The sequence below is a fragment of the Haplochromis burtoni genome, unplaced genomic scaffold (assembly GCF_018398535.1).
Source record: "Haplochromis burtoni strain Fernald_Lab_line unplaced genomic scaffold, NCSU_Asbu1 Contig_50, whole genome shotgun sequence".
Taxonomy (NCBI): domain Eukaryota; kingdom Metazoa; phylum Chordata; class Actinopteri; order Cichliformes; family Cichlidae; genus Haplochromis; species Haplochromis burtoni.
Genome location: NW_024582411.1, coordinates 2238486 through 2259049, shown reverse-complemented (window position 1 = coordinate 2259049; position 20564 = coordinate 2238486). Strand labels below are relative to the sequence as shown.

Genomic DNA, 20564 nt, shown 5'->3' with positions numbered 1-20564 from the left:
GTCCTGTGAAAACCTGAATGTTAACAACATGCCAAAAAACAAAACTTTTTGGAAACGTTTATGCACACGGAGCGCGCAACCTGCCACGGCAGTGCTGTTTTTTTCCTATAATACAAAGTTGTTAGGAATTAGGAGAAAATGCTAAAAGTCGCTGCTGGTGAAACGACATGGAGCGCACTCCTGGGAAAAGCGTGCGTAAAGTCTCCACGACTGCAAAAGACAACACACACACACACGCTCACACACTCACTACAGTCCCACCTCGAAACTCTGGAAGCGCTGCGCTTTGGCGACTATTTAACAGGAGCAAAAACAAACAAAAGTCCCTTGCAGCCCAAACAGCTCCCATGGTGATATGATCCAACTTTAGAGGTCTTTCTCAAAAGGACGCGTACGCACTGAAGTCGCGAGCGAGCGTCCGCCTCATTTTCATTCTAGCCTGTCAATCCGCTTCACAAGGCGCTTTTGAGAAGAGAAAGGAGTGAGTGAGTGAGAATAAGAGCGTGCGTGCGCGCGCGAGCACGTGAGAATGGAAAAAACGCTTTTGAAGCAGGGTTGAGTCAATAGAGGGAAGCCAAAGAAAAGCGGAAGCGTCAAGTGTGTGTAACAAGCATCACAACGGCAGCGCGCTGCAGAGGCTTCTATTTTGAAAAAAAGAAATGCCCGGAAGTGTTATAGTAAATGCTAATTTACAAGCTCCTTTGAGTGGCTTTAAAGTCTAAACAGCGTTTGGTGTCTGTGTATGGTAGTACGGAGGCGAGCGACAGTCGACAGTGACTGTTGCTTAGCTGAAAGCGATTTACTCGTAGGGCATCGTTTCGAAAATGACGACCTGTGGTCGTTCCAGGCGCCGGTTGCCTCGGTAACCCTCTAATAAATACGCTAGAGGCAGAGCAGTTGGAATTACTTACTCATGGGCTCTGGTTAGAGGTAACCTAGTGGTAAATATGCTACAAGGTCATGTGTCAATCAACTATATTCTACATTCTCATTGGTAGTCGCCTTACTGCTCGCCTGGGATTTGAAATAAAAAATGTTTGTCCCGAAGTCCCACCCACTTCGGTGTTTCGCCCGGAGTCGCTTAATGTCTTTGCCTTTCAATGATCTCTAGTGGCCTTATCGGTTTGAAACGCTTCCAGTGTGGACTCAGCTGCATATTAAGTTCTCTCAATTTTTACATATGTAATATAAAATATATGACATAACATAAGAGTTTACATGTCAGATAGCAAACCAGATGTCACTGGGGAAACTCTGTTGCCATATGCGTTTTTGTTAGGGACACACCAAGTCTTGTTTAAACTTTAAGATGACTTAAGTTTTAAAATACTTACAGGCTTTTTTCACTGCCGTTGTAATGTTTTACGTGCACTACTGTGGGTATATATACTACGAGTGCATTAAGCTAAATATTAGCTAACTAGCTACTCCTGGAAGCGAACGTTAATTAAAAAAGCGTGGTTGCTAGGCAACGAACGATTTTAGTTCTAATTGATAATCGCTACACGAAAGACGCCTTGTTTACCAGTCAAATAGTTAACTTTAAAGTCAGGCGTTGTTGTGAAAGCTACAGACCTGAGTAAGAGTGGAGTACGTACACTTGCTTCAGCAGGGCTGTTAGCTTAGTATCAACGTTTACATGCATTTATGAGCTTTTACCATCGGACAAATAAGCTAACGATGGTAGAATTTGCTAAGATTGCACCATACTGATTTTTACAGCCGCAGTTTTCCCTACTGTGACTTAGGTTCAATTATCAAAATGCAACTCCAGTTGTGCAATATAAGTGAAATCCCAATCTAGCCAATAAACAGGAACACCTTTAACCCCTGCAAACAGCAAAGGGACCAAAAGCTCCATCAGCGTTAATGTAGCTCTTTTCCACCACCTGCTGGTGCAGAAAAATATGACAGGCCGCTATTTTTTTTTCTATTTTTTTTTATTGTAATACAGATCTACTTTGTGGTACAGTATAAAAAAAACAAAACAAAACATACATTGCATGTTCAAAGGAAGCGCACAAAATTTCTGAAAGGCTCTACACCAATTATCTAAAAATTTCAGTTACAAAAGTTTTTGTAATAAATAAACATAAATTACATAAGAACCATAACGGAAAGATCAAATAATTCTTTAAGGCACATCTGATATCCCAAAATGTACCTCTTAAAAAATATGGCAACTCCCTAAGGACAAAAAAAAAGAAGCTTATTTTCCAGCTTAAAAGGAAGCAGCATTTCTCCTTTTAATAAGAATCATAAACATGTTCAGCATTTAACAACCCTGCCGCAGAAGATAATATATTAAGCAACTTTACAGAGCATTGCCTGTCAATTCTTTTAGTTTGAGACCACTTATAATTATGTAAAAAAACAAACAAAAAAGCAACCGTTATCACTGCAGTATTAATTTGAGACAGTATGGCAAAAAACTGCAATCTGAGCATTATTTTTGACATGACAAAGACAAGAATGATTGTGAGACAATGACTTAGGACAATTAGAAAAAAATGCAACATTATTGCTAAAATAATGGATGCTTTTCACAAGCCAATTTTGGTTGAGCAAGGATCCATCGCTTTACACCTGAAGTAGCAAAAGCGACGGACGGCCCCAGAGCACTTCTCACATTCAAAACGTCTGCATAGTTTGAACTTTGACAGTCGCAGCCATGACAAACACATTTCATTAAAAGCAATTTTTTTGAATGGTGATAATGGGAGCTAAAATGTAAAGCAACTTCAAAAGATGAATCACACAGGAGGAGGAATGTTGCTGCTCACTGTTGTGTTTAGAGGAATGTATCTGATCAAAGAGATGTGAACATGTGGTAAAAAAGCCCGTTCTTTTCTTCTTGTTGTTAAAGTACATGTTTTAACAATGTTGGGACACACAAAAGCATTTTTTTTTTTTTTTTAAACAGACGTAGTGGTTTTCTATTCCTGTTATTGTTTTAAAAAAAAGTTTCGATGTTCCAACAGCCAAAATATTGTATTTACAAAATCCACTAAAAAACAAAATCAAAAAAATCAAAAAACAACAAACAGGGATGTACTGCATGCATGGTCGAACCACATCTATCAGTTAATGTGCACACACTGCTGAACAAATTTAAAATGGAGTGTTTCAAACTTGTGGCATGCTAAAGCTGTATACATGTCCAAAGATTACGTGTTCTCATCTATATACACATATTAAAAGATCATTAAATCGATAAAGAACAGTTATACTAGTGATCCCCGGTGTCAGGAAAAAGCCATTTTTGTATTAAAAATAAAAAATAAAACAAAAATTCAAAGATTCATTTGCACTAATAGACAAAACATAGCAAAATGTTGAAGTCACGCCACTCACAAAAAAGCTGGTGTCTTTCATTTACACACAATTTGACAACTAATGAAAAACAAAACAATCCTGATATGTATAAAAAAGGTGACAAAGTATTTACAGAAGGATGATCATGTCATAAAAACAAAAATTATAATCCAGAGTCAAAAGCAGAGCCTTAGCAAAATTTGTCTCCTCATCCTATAAATAACACTAATGCCCTTAAGGTTTTTTTTTCCCATTTGTGCTTTCTATAAAAAATAAAAAGGAAGGAAAGTAAGAAAAATCAATTCTTTACAAAAAATCTTAAAAAATACCTATATAAAAAGGAATATTACAAAGGAAAAAAGGTCTACATAACTGTCTATGGGAAAGAGGAGCAGAAATGAGAGGTCTACCACTGGAGACAAATCCAGGTGGATGCCATGGATAACCCCAACAGGGAAATTCAACAACAACAATAGCATTCACCAGGTTTCTTTTATGTCTTCTGGGTGTTGTGTGTCCGGCAAGTGTGTGGCCACTTGCGTGGGCGATGTCAGTGTCTTCTGTTTTTTGGAACTGCAGCAGGGCTTGAAAAGCCGGGGATCAATAATCACCTCTCCAAACCGACCCTTGTAGACAATCCCACAGCACACCTTTTGTCTAAAAAGTTAAAAGGTGAAAAGTTACTTAAACAATGCTTAATCTTTTTTTTTATTTTGAAAAAGATATCAATTTTTTTTCTTCAGTGTAGTCAACGGGTAGCTTGCCTTTTCCAGTAGGAACGGTCCAAGAAGGAGAAGATAGAGGGAGCTGAGCGTCTTTGCTTGGACTCTATGTCTGAGCCATCATCTGACTGGTTGCTGTAACTGGGAGACTGGGCAGGAGACACGCTGGAGGTCGTGCTGTGTGCATCAGAGTCTGCTTAGGAAAAGGGAATATATTAAATATTATCATATTTACATTTGTTTGGTAAGGTTCTGTTGAATTCTAAATATTTTAAGATGGTAATTTAACCGATCACTTATTTAGCAGAAAGTTAGCCACCATTTCTAAAACTGATCAAAACTTTTACACTTCATGGTTCAATGACTGTTTTTGACAGCAAGTCATCACTTTTTGGATTTTAGAGGAATGAATTTGCTTTTTTTGTCCTACTACACAGTTACACATGATTATATTATTATTAGTTTTTAAATAAAATTTGATCAGTGAATGACATTTATCCAGCACCCAAATTGGCAATTAATTCTAATTAACTTTCAGCCCTGAGATGAGCCTGAAGCTAAACAGCGTGCCCTAACCCAAACAGCCACCAGATGATGCTAGCAGTTGCTTTTAATTAGCCAGAGAAGACAAACATAACAAACCCAAGGCTGATGGACAGTGAGAATGAGCTGCAGCTAAAGTGTTTAAAATCAGTTGTTTGAGGGCTAAGAAAAATGTATTCTGCATCTGTCAAGATTACTAAGAATAGATCACGGTTTAATGTTTTTAAAATGACTCACTCTGTCTCTTGAACTTGTGCAGCTTCTTTAGCTTGCTTTTCTTCTTCCCATCTCCATTTTTTATCTTCTTGGGTTTTGTCACCTTAAAGCCTGGACCTGCTCTTGCATCCACCACCTGAATTAGGTTAGACACAACAAGTCAGCAGTCCATTGAATGGGACAAATATGCACTAACAGTACCAATAAGTGGATATAACTTACATGGTTCCAATTTTTCTTGGAGCCAAGAGGCAGCTTTTTCCACCTTTTCACCAGTAAGACACAGGCGTTGCAGATGTCTCCAACACGATCCTCAGAGAGCCTTCAAAGAAAGAAAAAAAAATACACAAAAAAAAATAAAATAATTTTATTTTTTATATATAAATACTATATATATATATATATATTATATTATATATTATATATATTATATATATATATATATATATTATATTATATATATATATATATATATTATATATATTATATCTAATACAGACCACAATCAACAGCCCATTCTCTCAAGATCACACACACACACACACACACATACATATATACATATATATATATACACACATTAAAAATAAATAAATACATGAGTCATTAATAAAGTATGCAAAAAAGAAAAAAAAACTCAAAAAACGAATGCACAGATAATTCAATATGAATAAATGCGAGCTCTTACCCAAAACACAGCCTGAATGTCTCCTCATATCGACTGCTGTCTGTGAATCGAGAACTGGAGGACTTGGTCTTGCAGATGCAACAGCCTTCGTTACTCCTGTAGATCTTTGACTTGTGAAAGCCAAACATAGTCTATTTCTTGGTCGGTGTTAGGGTTAAAATCCTGAAAACGGAAGGAGGAATAAAAATATGAGCACACGATCGGTAATTGTTCCAGTCCCACCTTTTCTAAGCACCGTGGATGTCTGCAGACAGTTGTGCTTTCTACTGCTAAAAGGGGGCGGTCCCTACACGCGCACACATACAGATCTAGGAAAACCCGTCCACAACCTCACAATTATAATAAATCCTGCAAGAAATCACTTTTTTTTAAAAAACTAATCGAAACATAAAACTAATAGTGCGCAAACATCTGAAAATGCCCAACTACATTTGGCTAAAGCCGTAACGTTGAGGAATTTAAAGTCAAGTCACGGGAACACCAAAACACCAAAAAAACAAAACAAAAACAAGACAGCACGAACACTAAACGCACGCTATATCGCCATGTTATCGATCGTCTTATCACATAAAGAAGATCTGAGGATCATCCACGCGGATGCGGGTCCGAGTCGGGATCTTAAACTTTCAAGCACAGCTCGGTTAACGTGGGGACGTCACACGAGCAGCGTTTTACACTCGGTAGCAGGCATTAATACCACTTTTCCAAACATCACTGCATGGATTATATATTTTACTATCTAGCAAACGTTAACAAAGTGAGATTGCGAGCGATTACACGTTGTTTATCAGGAGATTGGTGTGCGCTGGGAATCCGAAACAAAAAGCGGGCTGTAAGCGGCGCTTTCTGAAGTGAACAAACAAAAAGCTACCGTGCTATTCGTTAAAATGCGCATCTCTAAATAAGTCATACTTATCAACTCATTGCATTTAGTGAATGTCACTGAAATTTTAACAAAATGCAAAAAGTTGCAACGAACACATCCTTCCCTTTAAATTCAAACTTTTGCCCGCTAGAGCGCCAAATATGGTTCATTGTTGTTAGCCCTTAGCATTCCAGCTAGCCTACTTCGCTACCAGCACCACGCCACGCTCTCGTTCACTTCCACGTTATCCCCATTGTCGAGACTGTTAGTCTTAAACGTTTGGCGCGTGACATATGGAAAAGCACACGTCAGGTCACCACTGCACCACATTACTGCTACTCTTCACGTACATAACGAATAAATAAAATCTCATAAATGTAATATCAGTGGAAGAGACATAAGACTGTACTTACCGAACAAAAACTTTGAATCTTCGCCGTGTTCCTTTCCCGCACTGCGCATGCTCTTACTACAACTGCATACAGCTGGTCATTAGAATACATTTGCATAAAAAACCGGAATGAAAACGCAGAGCTTACATGACCATATAAGGCGTGCAGCCGTTGGGTTTGAACCTGATTCCAACCAATCGCTGACCCCTTCGCGTACTCGCCGGAAGACATGAATTCTGGGAAGCGTAGTGAACAAGCGAGGCGTTGTGCCGTTGTTAGATGTGAACGGACTGTCTTGAAACTCAAAATCCCACAAGGCACATGGCCGAAGCCTTTAAAGAAAAACACCTCTTTGATATGGCGCGAAAGAGTTTGTTTACATTTTCTCAGCCGAGAAAAGGCATTCAGCGGAAATATGAATGTACAACAGCCATTTAAAAGCTATCAAATCAAGACTGCAGGACCTAAAAAGCTCATTCATCTAAATTATACATCTAAATATGCATTTAAGCTTCCCTTTATTGCACATTTTAGTTACTGTAAGCACTTTACTTGAATTCAGGGCAGTAAATAAATTCATTATAATTAAAAATATATACACTATTATCACTATTAGATTAATCAACAATTCTGTTAAATGTGCCATTTCATTTAAAAAACAAAAAACAAAAACCAATTTCTAAAGCCCAAATTCATATATTTAAGTTTTTCTCTAGCAGCTTGTATAACTCCAGAGCTCCTGGAGCAAATAATATAAATGTGTTAATGAAAAACAAAATCACCCATTTGAATGCATTACAGATGCTTTATTCTTAATATATTTTTACACTGTACACTGCTGCTCACTTAGTAAACACTACATTACACCGCTATATCAATAAATGTACAACTGTATTGGAAAACAAAAATATATATCTCCCAAGATGCTTGTGTGTCGGGTCGTACACAGATGGGTACAACACAGTCATTCCAGACGTTGTTGGCACAGGTAAGAAGTCCATCACATATTCTGCACAGTAAAGTGAAATGTCTATAACGGAGGAGGGCCTGGGACCATCTCAAGATGCCCTGATATGGAGTTTACAGGGAGTTTAATTTCTCTTGTGGATATTGCATAGCAAGAAAACATGATGCGAAGGAAGAAAAATAAAAATCAGGAGACGACGGGGGGGGGGGAGGAGACAGTCCTTTTGCTCCTCACATGGGAAGCAGGAGATCATTCCCATCACAGGAAGCCTACTCAGATAATCACAGTTTTTTTATGTTTGCAGAAGACAGCAAATGTAGTGTAAGAGCTGTAATGATGGCAGGAGAAAGGGGCTGGTTGGAGGTGTTAGCATGAAGGTTGTAGTTGTGATCCAGGTCACACAAAAAGCAGGGTCGAGCATCTCTTGGAGAACTTTGGGGTTACTTTTCTTAATCGCTGAATACAGGCTTAAAACCACACATACACACAACAAGGATCTTCATCTCTGCTGAAGGTGCTCCTTGTGAAAGATTTTGCATACTTGTACTTCTATCAGGGAAAGGCCTGAATGTAACAGCCCACGTGGTGAATCACCTAACGCTCTACAAACTTCCCTGTCATACACACACTTACAAAGCATACATCCACATCATTTGCTCTAAGCTCTGCGTTATGACATTGAACTCGGAGTTGATAACAGAGCAAGCAACTTGACCAATTTAACAAAATAATACTGTTTTTTTTTCCCCCCCTCTGAAAATATATTAACAGTTTTGATCCCCCGCTTTCCCTTAAATATAGCCATCGCCAGCAGTTCACGATAACGGTGAAAATATTCAGTTTTCAGTAAAACATTATAGCACAAGTAGGTCAATAATGTGTAAATCATGGTTCGTAATAGAAAACATATTTTTAAACATCTAATGGCAACATCGTCAAGGATAAAAATAACAACATATCTGGAAAGGCTCATTGCACTTAATATATGGCAAATGTTAACAGTAGCTTTAATATAAGCCAGAAAGTCTCCTTTGTTCAAGCCTGTTCCTGCATATAAAAGGTTCAGTTATTCTTTTTAGTGGTCCCCAGTGATCGTCCTGGTCAAGTCCAGTGGGTGGGAAACTGGTTTGGCTTTAGATGCCAACACCTTTGACGAGTGAAGCCTCCAGGGTGATGTTGAACTCCTGCAGAGTCTGCAGTACTCTGATCAGAGCGTTTACCAGCGAGCGGTCCTTAATCAGTGCAGTGTCCTCATACATCTGAGAAGTGATCGGACAATCTGCGAGCAGAGCGATCCAGTGATGGAGCAAATGGTCCCTGACAAAAGATGACACATGTGGAGTTAACAGAGCAGCTTAACACGTGATGCAGTTTTCAATAAAAATCACAAGCTGTGGTGGAATAAAAGCAAACTACATTACACTATGCTTAAAACCTGACATCAGTGTATCAGCAAAGACTGTTTTATGTCTCGAGCTTCACTAAGAAGTTTTATTGCATCCACTTTGAACACTCAACTTCCTTTTTGTCCACAAGAATATTAACAGTGTTCTAAATGTTTATTGAGTCCTTTATTTCGTTTATGGACTTTTTCATCTCATCTTTTGTGCGGATGTTTTCTTTTAACGCTTATAAACGCTAACAAGCCAAACTAACATAACCTCTCTAATTTTGGCACAGTCACATGTCGATGGGCCCAATTACTCTTATTAATTAATGTGTATCATCTCTTTTTAGATGAAACATTAGCAGCATACGTGGTCCTTCCTACCTTGCGCCCAGACAGACGAGCATTTGGAACTTCCCGTCCTTGCCGATGTTTCTGGGAGCGTTGTTGATGGCGCGCATGAAGCGGCAGAAGTGGCGCACTCTGGTTTGCCAGTTTTCATCCAGGGTCACCTCACGCTGCTCAGCACTTTCAAAGTAAACTTGTGCCTTTTCTGTGTTTTTTTTTTTTTGTAAAACAAAGGAGACCACTCAGTTAACAGTTTTTAACAGTATTTAAAACACACACTACACCTGAGAGGTAACAGCAAAACATTGGTCTACTTTAACAAAACAAAAAAAAAATGTGAGGCCTCTTTGAAATTAAAGCATTTTTCAATAGAGTAACAATCGATCAACATCAACAGACATTTCCAAAGTACTCGTACACCACAATGTACTTTGCAGATTACTGCAGTTGGTTGTTGTTCTTTATTGGGACACAGGCTTTTTACCGTTTGTCATTCAGTTATGCAGGATGCAAGTACAAGCTTGAGTCCTTACCCAAAAAGTCCCAGATGAAGACATTTTTAAAGAGTCGCGGTGATTTGAAACCGTGCTGGAAAACTTGCTCCAGAGCCCAGACGAGGCCGTACTCCCCACAGAGCAGGAGGGTCAGGCTGCCCCTCTGTGGAGAGAGCAAAAATACATGCATGCATTTAGAGCTCGTTTCAAGTTGCCTCAAAATTGCTGACTGTTTTTTCCTGAAAATGCCAATTTAATGGATCAGCTATCCCATTAAAATGCCGAACCACCTTCCAAATATGTTGCAGGAACAGACAATGGAAAGGATCATTACTCCACAGCTTTCTCTGTGGTCATATTTAAATGAATGAGAACTCCAAAACATTTAAATCATCATTAAACTAAGAGACCATATACACACACACAGTATAGTAGGACACACGGGAGAATACAAAGCAGACTTCAACGTTATTGTTCTGTTGGTGTGTTAAGGAGGTAGAGCAAAAGTGAAGGGGAATTCCCAGTAAAAAAAAATCCTTTGAAACTATAATGAATGACTTTTAAAGCCTGTAATCAGCAGCTAAGTTACAACACACTTTAAAAATCTTCAATTGCAGTTCTCCTTCTCCACCTGCCCGAGTATGTAATAATTATCAACATTCAAGTTCTATTTTAGTTCCTCCAGAAGAGGAAAATTAACAGACCGCACTCTAGGTCAAAATAATAATAACAACAAGCTAAATAAGATCATTAAAAAAAAAAAAAAAAAAAAAAAAACCCAGCACAAATCCCTCTTTGTTATATTTGAACTATAATACAGGCAGAACAGTTACTGAGGGGGGCTGGGGCCACCGGAGCAGACGGCTGCTTTTTTCCCCCATTTGTGATGAATAATAGAAGTACATGTTTGGGCCTGTCTAGACTGCCGTCTCTCACCTCCTTCTCTGGCTTGTGGAAGTGCTTTACAATCCCATTGATGGCCTCTCCCACTCCCTCCTGGATCTGACCTGTGTTTAGCTCTGGATGAAAGAAAAAAAAAAAAAAAAGTTCAACAAAGATACTGAGAGACAACACAAGCAGACACATGACGGTAACTCCCAATCCAGGTTTAAAACAATTTGTCGTTGTGTTTTCTCGTTCAGGCGTTTTTGGGTCGTTTCTTTTTTTAAGGCAAGATTTTAATCATTAGCAGGTGAGGAACAGCTAAATCCCACATCAAAGGTTTTTTTTTGTTCTTTGTAGAACAAAACGCTCTACAAACTCACTTGGTTTGCTGTTTGGCGAGATGGTAACAAATCTCCTCATCATTCCCGGGGACTGCTGCATGGGAGGTGTGCGGCACATCCGTTCATCGTTCTCCGAGCTGGGGGTCATCAGCTCTCCCACCAGGATCCTCTCCAGGCTGCCGTCATCCACGCCCTTCCCCAACCAGCGGCCGCACGGAAACCTGTGAGATGAGCATGCCGAGTCGATTTTTTGACAACCAACTGGCCAAATCGGTATCGGGTTCATTTTTCCACCAGGCGGTAATGCTTACTTGTAAGTGTGCCCCGTGATCTCGTTGCGGACCACAACACACTCCACCAGCCACTTCGCATAGAGCCCTGTGTTATCATGACCCATCTGCACTGTGGTGAGTTTGCCCAGGTTCTGGCACTGAGACAGAAGGACCCAGATTAATGTCAAACACCCAAAAATAAATAAAAAAATAAAAAAATAAATAAAATAAATAAATAAATCACATTTAGACTACAGAGTTTCTAAGATAAGATACACAATCTTTTTTCCAGAAGACATGAAATTCCTGTGTTAGAGAAGCCAGAACATTAAATAGAATATATATCAAACCACTTTAAATAATCCAACATAACTCAATGATACACACTTTGTTAGCTACACCTGCAGAACTTCTTGTTAATGCAAATATCCAAGTATCATATGGCAGCAACTCAATGCTTTCAGGCAAGTAAACATGGTCAGATGACCTGCTAAAGTTAAAACCGAGCATTAGAATTGGCTAAAAAGATTATTTAAGAGACTTCTGCTGGTCTGAGCATATCAGAAACTGATCTACTAGATGGGTTATTCTTAAACAACCCAAGGTTTAGAGCACAGGTCTGAAAAAGAGAGACTACTGAGTGAGCACCAGTTCTGTGGGTGAAAAAGCCTTATTGACCCCAGAGGTCAGAGGAGAATGGCCGGACGGATTTGAGGTGAGAAGGAGGAATTAATAAGTCATATAGTGATATTTTTACAACAAAGGTATGCAGACGAGTGATTTTTGGACGTACAACATGTCGAACTGTGAAGCAGATGGGCTCCAGCAGCAGAAGACAACAAAAGAATGGAAAAATGTTGCCTGGTCTGACGAGTCTTTTGCTGCAATATTCAAATAGTAGGGTCAGAATTCGACATGAGCAACATGAAAGCATGGATCCATCCAAACTTGTATCAGTGGTTCAGGCTGCTGGTGGTGGTATAATAGTTAGAAGGATATTTTCTATATTGACCCCGATACAAAGTGTGTACAGTGATCCCTCACTATAACACTGTTCACCTTTTGCGGCCTCGTCGTTTGGCAGATTTGTTTTTTTGTGTGCAATTTGCATGCTTTTTAATTTTTTTTACAGCACATTTTTAATCAGTCTCCTCTGTGCCACGTCTCCTTTACAGTACAGAATGCGTTCAGCTTGTCAAATTTACATAAATCTTCGATCGCTAGCAGTGTTACTCTGAAGTGCTGTACTGTATGTTTGTAAGTGTTCTCCCCAACATACACAACAATGTCAATGAAACGTTTTGCACCGTCAAAGGCACCTGCGGTAGTGAGAGGTTTTACAGCCTTAAAACATCTATAATAATTTTAAAAAAATAAAGTTGACTACTTCACAGATTTCACCTATCGCGGGTTATTTTTAGAACGTAACTCCCGCAATAAACAAGGGACCACTGTGTTGTAAAATGCACTTAAACTGACTACTCAAACGGCCTCCACAGTCACCAGATCTCAATCAAATATGGGGTGTGGTGGAACGAGAGATTCACATCAGAGATGTGCAGCTGACTAATCCGCAGCAACCGTGTGATGCTATCATGTCATAATGGAGAAAATCTCTGAGGAATGTTTTTAGCACCTTGTTGAATTTATACCATGAAGATTAAAGAAGGTCTTGCAGACAAAAGGGCGTTCGACTAGTACTAGGCAAGGTGTGACTACAATACAGGAGGTTAAGTAAAATTTTAAATAAAAAAGCTGAATATAATACAATAAAGTAAATGAGCTTAAAAATATAAATAAAGAAAAATCAATCAGAATAAAAATCGCTTGCTAAATATAATAAAAACCAGCACAGCAAATGTCAGGTGGCATTAAAGTGACTGAGTATACAGAGAGTGTAAAGTGTAGTACACAGTGCAGGGTTGAAATATAGCTAACGAGATGAGAGAGCAGATAATTCTTTGCTAGAAAAACGTGTTGCATGTGAAGAGTCATTGCACGAGGTATGAAATATTTCCTGTGTCTATCTTTATTGAAGTGGAGCTGAACAACTCTGTGTTTACATCTCTGGCTTCTTTGCACAGTTGGAGGAGAAACGTTTGAAACAAAAACACCATTTCACCAAAACAGTGTGGCAGAGAAAACAATGGCAGTCAAATTGTTACCTGTGCAACCCATCCAGCAGCACAACTGATTGATTTTAGCATGAAGTGCTGTGAAACTGGACATTTTTCCTTGAGTAAGCAATTTAAATCAGAAGTCTCAGAGTTTGTGTGCCCAGGGGTCTTTCATCAGGGAGAGTTTCTAGGGACTCATCATTGTAATCCAGATAAAGCTGGTTTGCCTTTGAGTCACATGCTTGCTGCCAATTACTCAGGCCACACAGCACTTAGAACAGTTTGGGAGAAATTACATTTGATGAGTTATTTATGACAGATGGTCAGCTTCTACTAGAGAGAGCAATAACTGTTTTATTAGTGCAGTTCACATTTGTATACATGCACTTTTTAATGATATAATATAATAAAACAGTGGTCTAAGTGGATTACTTTGTGGACCCTTCAGCTATTGCTTGCAGATATCAGCTGATATCAAGTCCCTGGGGTCCAAATTTGACAACCATCGATTTAGATAATATGGTTAGTAACAGAGTTATATTTCTTTCCATCTGTGCTGCTTTCTTCCCTAATTGCAACACTTACTTTTTTGCAAATTTACTTACTATATTATCCAATTAAGAACCCAGTTGTAATGCGGTGGAATTAGCCTTTATATGAGAATTAATACCAACCTCAAAAGTAATCTCCAGAGTATTTCTGGGGACCTGCAGGACTCCAGTCTCCGCCAGCTCACCAGAAACACACACCCAAGGGTTGGCTGTGAACATGGAGCCACCCAACTTCTTACTCGGAACAACCACCACGTGGTAGGGGATCACTGAGAGGCAGAGGGAAAACAAAGGTTACACAATGAACTGAAATCCATAAAAGCTGGTTGTTCATGGAGTACAGGGTCAGGCTCACTGATGGTTGTGAAGACGTTGGTGAAACAGAAGTAATCCACAGCATTAAAGGACAGGAGGTGGTAAAGAAATTGCTCCTTCTCATCGTCACAGCGCAGGAAGGCGTAGCGCTTGTATAGTTTCCTAAAAAGAAGATTGTTAGAGAAATTAAATAATTTCTGCTACGATTACAATTAAAAGATAATAATGCCTTGGTATATACAAGCACAAGACATGATCATTTTTGAGGTAAATGGATGACAACGTGCACACTGTTTAGCATTAGGTGAAATAAATACCACTGTAAGGTCAATAAAAGGCAGACAGAAATCCCCTGACCCACTTTAGTACTCGGATATCAATTATGAAGAAAACTGTGAATTATTTATGTAGAGGGGAACTATAGCATGATGCTCTGAAATTTCAAGAGACTTAATGCATTATAAATGGTTAGATCACATCTTCATTTCATATGACACAGACATTGCTTCACAAAACAAAGAAAGAAGGTCAGATGAGCACACACAGCAGGGAGAAAAACAAATCCAAAGATCTTTAATCTGCATCAGCGTGACTTATTGCAGTTGTTCTGACAAATAGTGACCCTGCGATAAATGGAAGCACATATAAACTCTGCTGTTTGTGTCCTTTTGCTCACTTTGTAAGCTCGTGATCTGAAAGCAGCTGCTTCAGGTGTCTGGAAAGGAGCTTCTTCTCCATAGAGAGACGAACCCAGGCTCGGGCCTTGCCCACATCTGTCTTAATCTCGCTTATGTTCTGAATGTGCCTGCAAATAAAAAATAACAACAGATTTAGAGATTAGAGGGAGGAAGAACTGATGCTAGATATCAGACATAGAAAAATTAGATGCCTGCAGTGTCACAGAAGTGCAAGGATAGGCAATACTTCAACATATTATCAACAATTCCAGTCAATTTTATTCATATAGAACCAAATCACAACAGAAGTCTCCTCAAGGTGCTTTATATTGTAAGATAAATACCTTACAATAATACAGAGAAAGCCCCAACCATCAAACAATCCCAATGAACAAACACTTTGAGGACAGTGGGAAGAAAGAACTCCCTTTTAACAGGAAAAAACCTCCAGCAGAACCAGGCACAGGGAAGGGCAGCCATCTGCCGTGACAGGTTTGGAGTGAGAGGACGAAGAGAGCCAGAGAGCAGAGTGGCGTGTAAGCACATAAAGAGTGAAGAAGAACTAAAAGTCTGATATCTGACATGAATATATCTTGTTTGCTCTCAGTGGAACAACCAAGGTGATATGAATGGATTTATACAGGTGAACACACAAGTGTGTTGTCTAAATTTAACTGTGTAAACTTAAATTAATTTCCGCCAATCTGGAAACCAAGCTGCCATCGCCTGATGATTTACTGTCTGGGGGCAATGGACAAATGTTTCCAGGCTCCTGGTGTAGCTACATATTTTCCGGATAAGAGATACTTTATATCAGGCCGAAGACCTCCTGCTCAGTCCAATCATGTTTCCAGTCATTTCTTTATATGAAGACTTTTTTTTTTTTAAAGTGAATAGAAAGCTAAATAGCTAATACACAAAAATGCATTCTTGCTCTCTGTACAGACCTTTTGATTGTATGTAGCCAAAGTTCACACTCACGTAGTTGTTGCACATTTATATGCAGAATCTTCTTAAAGAGATTCAGATTCAACAATTCAACTCAAAGAAGCAGATATAAACAAATGTTGATGTTTAAAAAGCTTCAGCACCCTAAAAGAATATTAATCTATCAACATTGTAAGAAACTGACAAATGAAAAGGCTGTATTAATTAACTAAAAAAATAAAATTTGAAAAAATTTCAGCATTGCCTGTCCCAGTCTGACAGATAATTAAATACAAAGTGTCCTGAGATGCTGTGACCTGGCTCTGTGTAAATAAAACTGTAACTGATGCTGTTACACACAGACCAAAGTCTGTCTCTGTTCGCCCCATGTGATGTTTCCGCCGTGGCCGTCTCGCCCCCGCGCCATCGCTCCGAGCCACTGTCACGTCTCTGACGTCCAGACACATTTCCTTCCACTCCACCTGTGCCATACGCGCTTCTTCTCCACCTTCCATCCCCCTCCCCGTCTCCACCCTCCACGCCCAATCACGTCAAGTAACCCAGTTTTCTGTGCTCGTTATCGCCATAGCAACAGTGGGAAACACCTACTACATGAAATGTTATTATTAAACGCACTGCAACACACGCGAAGCTTTAAAAATGTGAGATTAACTCCCTGTTAGGATTAAATGAAGTATTATGATGGTGGTTGCCTCTTTGCCACCGTGTCTGTGACTGTGCCGTCAGACGTTTACGTGAATGCGGAGGAGGGTCCATCCACCAGTGCGGAGTCGAGCTGCATGTTTGTGCCCCAAGTTGACCCCTCCTCTCCTTTCCACTCAGTCAGACTGGCGGGGGGTCTGGTAATTAGGCTGGAAGTAACACGCTGTTACACATACACACACACTTACGCTGTGTCGCCAGACTCCTCAACCCTGGCTGGTTATGGTGGGTAAACATGATGAAAGTGATGCAGACACACACATACATGCATGCATGTTGAAGCATGTAGATATAGAGCTGTCGATGATGTTAAAACTCTTGGTTTTTAAAAATAATAGACCGGATGACAACATTTTGATCAAATTGGGGCAACAAGGCTGGCCTGAGGGTCTGGGATGGTGATCAGTGAGGGTTTTTCTGTATGTCGTGTCCTCTCTCCATCTATGCAGTCGCATATCTCACGGGCTCCACAAAGGTGAAACTGCTTTTTGTATAACACGACTACTATGGACAAAATACTCACCTTTATGCCTTTTTTGTTTTTAATATGAGAGTCTACACATGTATATATGAACTGTATAATTATGTGGGATGCATATTTATAGGTTATTTTATTTGAATTTTTCTGTACTGCCTTTTTCTGGACCTTTGCAATCCTGGATTTTTCTAACAGCTTACAAATTATCTTTATTTTGTTATTATTATCATTAACTAAAACATACAGTTATAATATGCATAGCAGAGGTGGATCTGGATGTTCAGTGCAGTGGTAGGAATTAAAAAATAAATAAATAAATTCTGATTAGAACATCACAGCATTTAAGCAGAATTACTTCATGCTTTTGTTTATATCGTAAAAGTCATAAGAAAATCCTTCTCTAAATATAAATGCTATTATATTAAACTAATGGTATTCCTGCAAATACTGCTGGTTTTATAGTATTTTGTTTGGAGAGACTATAGTAATAATGTAACCCCACAGTGAAATCTGCAAGTTTTATGTGTGTCTTATTTCAGGATATTGGAATTTTGGACGCATGAGGATACACAGGATCAGCCCAGATTATTATGATAGGGATATAATAACAATATTGCGTTCAATGGTCTACCACAGGGGGGCAGTATCAGTCTAAAATACATTGGTCTGAAGGTGCCCATTTCCAGAACATCTTTGAGTACTTTGAGCATGAAATGATTTCATTCCTCTTTTATTCCTTCGCTGAGGTGCACATTTCAGCAGATGCCTCACCTCATGTCCTGGATCAGGGAGATTTTCAGGGGAGGCATGACCGATCCGCCGCCGTCAGATTTACGTCTCTCGGTGTCATGAATGAACCCTGGAGTAAAAGAAAGAAGCGTAACTGAAGCAGAAGCCATCGGTTTCTTAAATGACTGCGATCATCAGCTGAAAGGATTTTTGTTCTTACCTGGAGGCCCTAAACTACCTGGGGTTGCATTTTTCTTCTCTTTGCTGTCCTGGTAGTGCAGCAGGTGGGACCACAAGGCAGATTTACCCTTAAAAGAAAGAGAGAAAACCGGCATTAGTGCTACACGTCCCCCGAGAGCACTGTATGTTAAAACGGGTGTGCATGCTGACTGCAGTCATTTCTTTTTCTTTCCTGACCTGTTTAACCTGCAGCCCGTGGCTCCAGATCCTCTCCAGCAGGTCACAGAGACTTGCAATCAGAGTGTTTTCCTCAACACCGGTGATGCTGACTTCTCCGTGGCCCAACTCCACAGCCTCACGCCCCATCTTCTCTACCAGCATACGTTTGGTCTACAGAGAGACAACAATTCAAACCTAATATTTGTTTCTGAGAAGCCGAAAGAAATACCTTAAAAACAGACGATTCGTGTAGGTAGAAAATGCTTTTTTTGGGGGGGTTTTATGTTTTGAAAATTGGTCATAACTCTAAATAACACTGCATTAACAGCATTTAAAGAGCGTTAAAGTAGCCAAAGAGAGCTTCATCCCAAACTTCAATCATAACTGAGTTTTATACGTGATGAGTTTTAATCTGTGAAACCAAAAACTGGTGATAGGCAAACCTTGTTCCTGCACTCCTTTAGCAATCCTTCAACAAATTTCCAGTTAGTCTGAGCGATGACAGACGGTGACAGGTTGGACAGTTTAGGCTGTCTGATGGTTGTGCCCAAGTTTCTGGCTTCCTGGATGTATTTCTGATGAAAGAGAGAGGATTTAGTTAGCGAGTACAATAACGTGTGCTCATGTCACTATACCTACAACAAATAGCTCTGTGGTTAGACACAGAGCTGGTGTCGCTCTGTATGGGAATATTAAATCGAAGCACGTCCTACTGTTTAAACTACAAGGATCAAGATGGGTCACAATTTTGGAGAAAACTGATAAAATGAAGCTGCATTTTAATTACGTCACTGCTTATCAGTTCCACCTCCTAAACCCACACCTGACACACACAAAAGTAACACTGATACTCAAACAAAGCTCAGCTGCTGTACGTGGAGGAAAAGACCACATGCGTGGACAGGTACTGCGCTCTACGGACAACCAACACATACCACGTCCACAGTCACCGACTTTAGACAGGGCTTGAAGGACTGCGAGAGCCAGTAGTAGTCAAGAAACAGCAGGAGCTGGAGCTCCGGAAACAAACACTCTACATGCTGCGAGTGTGAGGGCGTGAGTGTAAGGCAAGCAGAAAAAGAAAAGAAATGAAATGTGTGAGAACAGGTGTAAGAGCAGACATTGATGGGAAGAGCAAACAGACAAGAGATCATGCAAAATGACATCAAAGCTCAAGCAGTCCATCTGTGTGAAGGAGCTGATGAAAGAAAACACTGTGGGGGCGCTCTCACCTCTCTCTGGTCATTGTCTAAATAAAGGTGCTCAGCGTGCTGCTTCTGCCGATCCCTCCTCCTCCACTGAGCCGGAGCGCTCCTCTTGGCCCATCTGTAACACAGAAAAAGAAACAAATGTAAAACAGCCATCAAACCCACACATCAAAGGTTCATTTCAAATATACACTAATCACAAGAGGACAGAGACAGTAGTGAGCTACAAATACTCACTTGTTGCTGGTGGGTCCAGTGGAGAGCACATCAGACTGCAGTCGGGGGAAGAAGCCCTGCTCGTAGCGCCCCTGGCCGATCTTCATGTCCAGCAGGTGGGGGTGCAGGGCAGTGTGGTCGATCTTTGAGACTCTCATCTCAATGGCTTTCTCTGTGGAAGTGTGTGAGGGGTACACAAGTCAGCAGAGGGATTATATCATCATGTTTCAAAGTCACCCTACTGTTACTGCTGAGATGTGTGCGTTTGATTAAATGTCTTCTTTCTATCTTACTCTTGAATTTAAAAGATGATCCAGTGAAGAATTTTACAAGTTATTCCAGCATCTAATACAAAAAAATCATTTAGGATTGAAAAGATAAAAAAAAACAAAAAAACAAAAAAACAAAAAACAGTCCCATCAGTAAAAGATATAGCTTTTTGTCATTTATGGAAACAGATCATCAATAAAATGATTTAATGGATATCCTGACTTCAAAATTCCAGGAACAACTGGAGTAAATAGAACAGGTTCATTGTTATACCAACCCTGTCAAGTTATGTTGTGAAATTCAGATAATGACTAAGAACTTTTCATTTCAAATTTAGAAACCAGATGACAGCAGAAAAGAAAACATAAAAAGCACCCACAGAACCAAGAGAAATGACAGAAAAAAGGCTCAGAGCAGATGTTTTGTTGTCTTCAAAAGAACCAGCCGAGTCATGCAGCTTTACACAGTGATTTTTTTTATGCTTTATTAAAAACATCCCCCCACACACATGGGCTGTGT

General features: G+C 39.7%; 3 protein-coding genes across 12 annotated transcripts in view; all 3 read right to left on the bottom strand.

The window, feature by feature from the left end:
* scube2 (signal peptide, CUB domain, EGF-like 2) overlaps positions 1–2404 on the bottom strand; it is a 21179-nt gene extending 18775 nt beyond the window's left edge. For 3 of the 5 annotated variants that reach the window (XM_005936499.3, XM_005936502.3, XM_042220560.1), the window contains exon 1: positions 262–850. In XM_005936499.3, the coding sequence (XP_005936561.1) occupies positions 262–349 (88 nt within the window). In that variant the 5' untranslated portion in view covers positions 350–850. Of the gene's footprint in view, positions 1–261; positions 851–1575 lie in introns of those variants that run through there. The other 2 variants (XM_042220559.1, XM_005936498.3) reach the window with 2 other exon arrangements.
* Positions 2405–2806: 402 nt separating this feature from the next.
* On the bottom strand, positions 2807–6875 carry sinhcafl (SIN3-HDAC complex associated factor, like). Of its 3 annotated transcripts, none has more exons than XM_042220561.1 (6): positions 6763–6875; positions 5485–5646; positions 5019–5118; positions 4818–4932; positions 4080–4233; positions 2807–3972 (listed from the first exon to the last, which is right to left on the bottom strand). In XM_042220561.1, the coding sequence occupies exons 2-6, from the start codon at positions 5610–5612 to the stop codon at positions 3795–3797; spliced, it is 675 nt and encodes a 224-aa protein (XP_042076495.1). In that variant the 5' UTR covers positions 5613–5646; positions 6763–6875; the 3' UTR covers positions 2807–3794. The 3 variants fall into 3 exon arrangements, with proteins under 3 accessions (XP_042076495.1, XP_042076497.1, XP_042076496.1); XM_042220563.1 differs by having other exon boundaries at positions 4080–4230; XM_042220562.1 differs by lacking the exon at positions 6763–6875 and adding an exon at positions 6474–6731.
* A 657-nt stretch (positions 6876–7532) lies between these two features.
* The window catches only part of dennd5a (DENN/MADD domain containing 5A), a 33730-nt gene continuing 20698 nt past the window's right edge, over positions 7533–20564 (bottom strand). For all 4 annotated transcript variants that reach the window (XM_005936492.2, XM_005936494.2, XM_005936493.2 and 1 more), the window contains 15 exons: positions 19797–19947; positions 19584–19677; positions 18795–18926; positions 18370–18522; positions 18173–18260; positions 17995–18082; positions 15095–15223; positions 14459–14580; positions 14227–14372; positions 11475–11593; positions 11203–11384; positions 10874–10956; positions 9977–10100; positions 9480–9648; positions 7533–9025 (listed from right to left, as the gene is read on the bottom strand). In XM_005936492.2, coding sequence (XP_005936554.1) covers positions 8842–9025; positions 9480–9648; positions 9977–10100; positions 10874–10956; positions 11203–11384; positions 11475–11593; positions 14227–14372; positions 14459–14580; positions 15095–15223; positions 17995–18082; positions 18173–18260; positions 18370–18522; positions 18795–18926; positions 19584–19677; positions 19797–19947 — 1964 coding nt within the window. In that variant the 3' untranslated portion in view covers positions 7533–8841. The remainder of the gene's footprint in view (positions 9026–9479; positions 9649–9976; positions 10101–10873; positions 10957–11202; positions 11385–11474; positions 11594–14226; positions 14373–14458; positions 14581–15094; positions 15224–17994; positions 18083–18172; positions 18261–18369; positions 18523–18794; positions 18927–19583; positions 19678–19796; positions 19948–20564) is intronic.